The sequence below is a fragment of the Entamoeba dispar genome, genomic scaffold (genome assembly GCF_000209125.1).
Source record: "Entamoeba dispar SAW760 scf_1105229458595 genomic scaffold, whole genome shotgun sequence".
In the NCBI taxonomy this organism is placed as follows: domain Eukaryota; phylum Evosea; order Mastigamoebida; family Endamoebidae; genus Entamoeba; species Entamoeba dispar.
In genome coordinates this window covers 23,909-25,672 of record NW_001853271.1, presented here as the reverse complement: position 1 = coordinate 25,672, position 1,764 = coordinate 23,909, and the positions used below count along the sequence as shown (strand labels likewise).

At 20.1% G+C, this 1,764-nt stretch overlaps 2 protein-coding genes across 2 annotated transcripts in view, besides 3 other annotated features; both read left to right on the top strand.

The window, feature by feature from the left end:
* EDI_004850 (uncharacterized protein) overlaps window positions 1-42 on the top strand; it is a gene marked incomplete at both ends in the record, with an annotated part of 1,599 nt that extends 1,557 nt beyond the window's left edge. Inside the window, one exon of the mRNA XM_001733215.1 lies at window positions 1-42. This exon is cut by the window's left edge and continues 1,557 nt beyond it. Coding sequence (XP_001733267.1) covers window positions 1-42 — 42 coding nt within the window.
* Window positions 43-58: 16 nt separating this feature from the next.
* Window positions 59-131: a microsatellite.
* An 85-nt stretch (window positions 132-216) lies between these two features.
* Window positions 217-328: a sequence feature (AT_rich).
* Window positions 329-608: 280 nt separating this feature from the next.
* Window positions 609-655: a sequence feature (AT_rich).
* A 929-nt stretch (window positions 656-1,584) lies between these two features.
* Window positions 1,585-1,764, top strand: part of EDI_004740 (uncharacterized protein) — a gene marked incomplete at both ends in the record, with an annotated part of 597 nt that continues 417 nt past the window's right edge. Inside the window, one exon of the mRNA XM_001734780.1 lies at window positions 1,585-1,615. Within this exon, the coding sequence (XP_001734832.1) occupies window positions 1,585-1,615 (31 nt within the window). The remainder of the gene's footprint in view (window positions 1,616-1,764) is intronic.

Below are 1,764 nucleotides of genomic sequence, written 5' to 3'. Positions count from 1 at the left end.
TCTATTTATCTTTTTTTGTTTTATATAGTAATAAGTTTTTAATAAAGATTGGATATTGTTTATTTTTTGTATCTTCTTTATTATTTTTTATTTATTTTTCTTTTTATTTTAAATTTATTATAGTTTATTTTCAATATCAGTGTTTTGTATTTCCAAGTTCATTGCTCGTTTTATATAAACCATTTTTATATCAAAGATACATTCTTCTCATAAAACTATTTTTATTTTTTGAAGTTAGATAATATTTTTATATATTATCTCTTTCATTGAATTATTAAATAAATATTTATTGTTGATATATCTTTTTTTTTAACTTTTAAGAATTAATGTTGTTAAGTTTATTAAATTAGTTTGTAAAATGGAAGTTCAACCATTTAACTCTTTTCTTTTTCTGACTTTTTATTATATTTATTGTACTTCTTCTGATAAGTATATGAGTATTATTCATTTGCACAATACATTGTTTCTGGTTGTGTTATGTTATTTTTTCTTATTACAATAATGCTCCTTTTTAGAATTTCATCTTTGCAACACTATCTCATGCAAATAGCAATATAATTGATGTATTGTATTGAATTAAACAATTACTGTATTTCATTTCTTAAATGAAATAAAATTATGTATTATATCACAATAATTAAAATATATTTTTATACCAACTAAATTCGTTATTGTTTATGAAAGTTATTTTTTATTTAACCAAAACATCAAACAAATATACAAAATTATCATATGAAATATCAATGAATATAAAAATGCTTTTTAGATAATAAGAACCTTTGTTCAAATTATACCTGCTTATTACTAAAAGAAATCGTTATTTTAATTCTCTATTTATTTTAAACAAAAATATCTTCATAGTTATATTATACAAATTCTAATCTTGGTTTGGATGGAGATATAAAAATTATTATGATATTTTGACGATAAATTTAATTAATAGCTCATATTTCTTTCCCTTTTATTGGTTTCCTTTATTATTCATTATCATTTATACTTAATTTTCCTTCATAAATAAACATGAAAAATATATTATCAATGAGAAGATTAATGACAAAAGGAAATGAACCTTTTAATACTAAAACATCAATAATTACAAAAGTTTATAAAGAAATACTTCAAATAACCAAGAAAAGAATGTTTATTAATGTGGTTATGAATTAATAATTTCACTATGTTAATAAGTGTAAATAATAACATCGTTAGTAGTAAATAATATTTTCATCATAAATTACTTCTTATGCTGTAAATAATCAAATACATATTAGAAATATTTCATTGACGTTTTCTGAAGAAATAATATACTCAATCTTGATAAATGTATGACTCAGGATAAAAATAAACATATTAATGCTCTTCAGACATATAATGATATTTGAATATAAAACTAAACAAATTATTTAAATAGAAAGTGAAAAATAATACTACATACTCAATAATTTTTACTATTTCACTCATTCAATAATAATCAATCAGATAATCAGAGAATATCAATGAAATAACAAAACGAACATACTTCTTCGTTTTGAGATGTTAATATGAACTATTTAAATGGAACAAATGAAAAAAAAAGAAGAACATTAAATGTTATTTGTGTTGTGTTTATTAACTCTTAGTAATGCATATCTTATATTTGATGGAAAAGACTTCTTTGATTCTTGGGCAATATTTAATACTGCTGGATTGTTTGTTTTAGTACTAATCATCATCTAAATCTCAATAAATTTGAAAGAAGAATAAAAAGAAATGACCATAGAAACATCG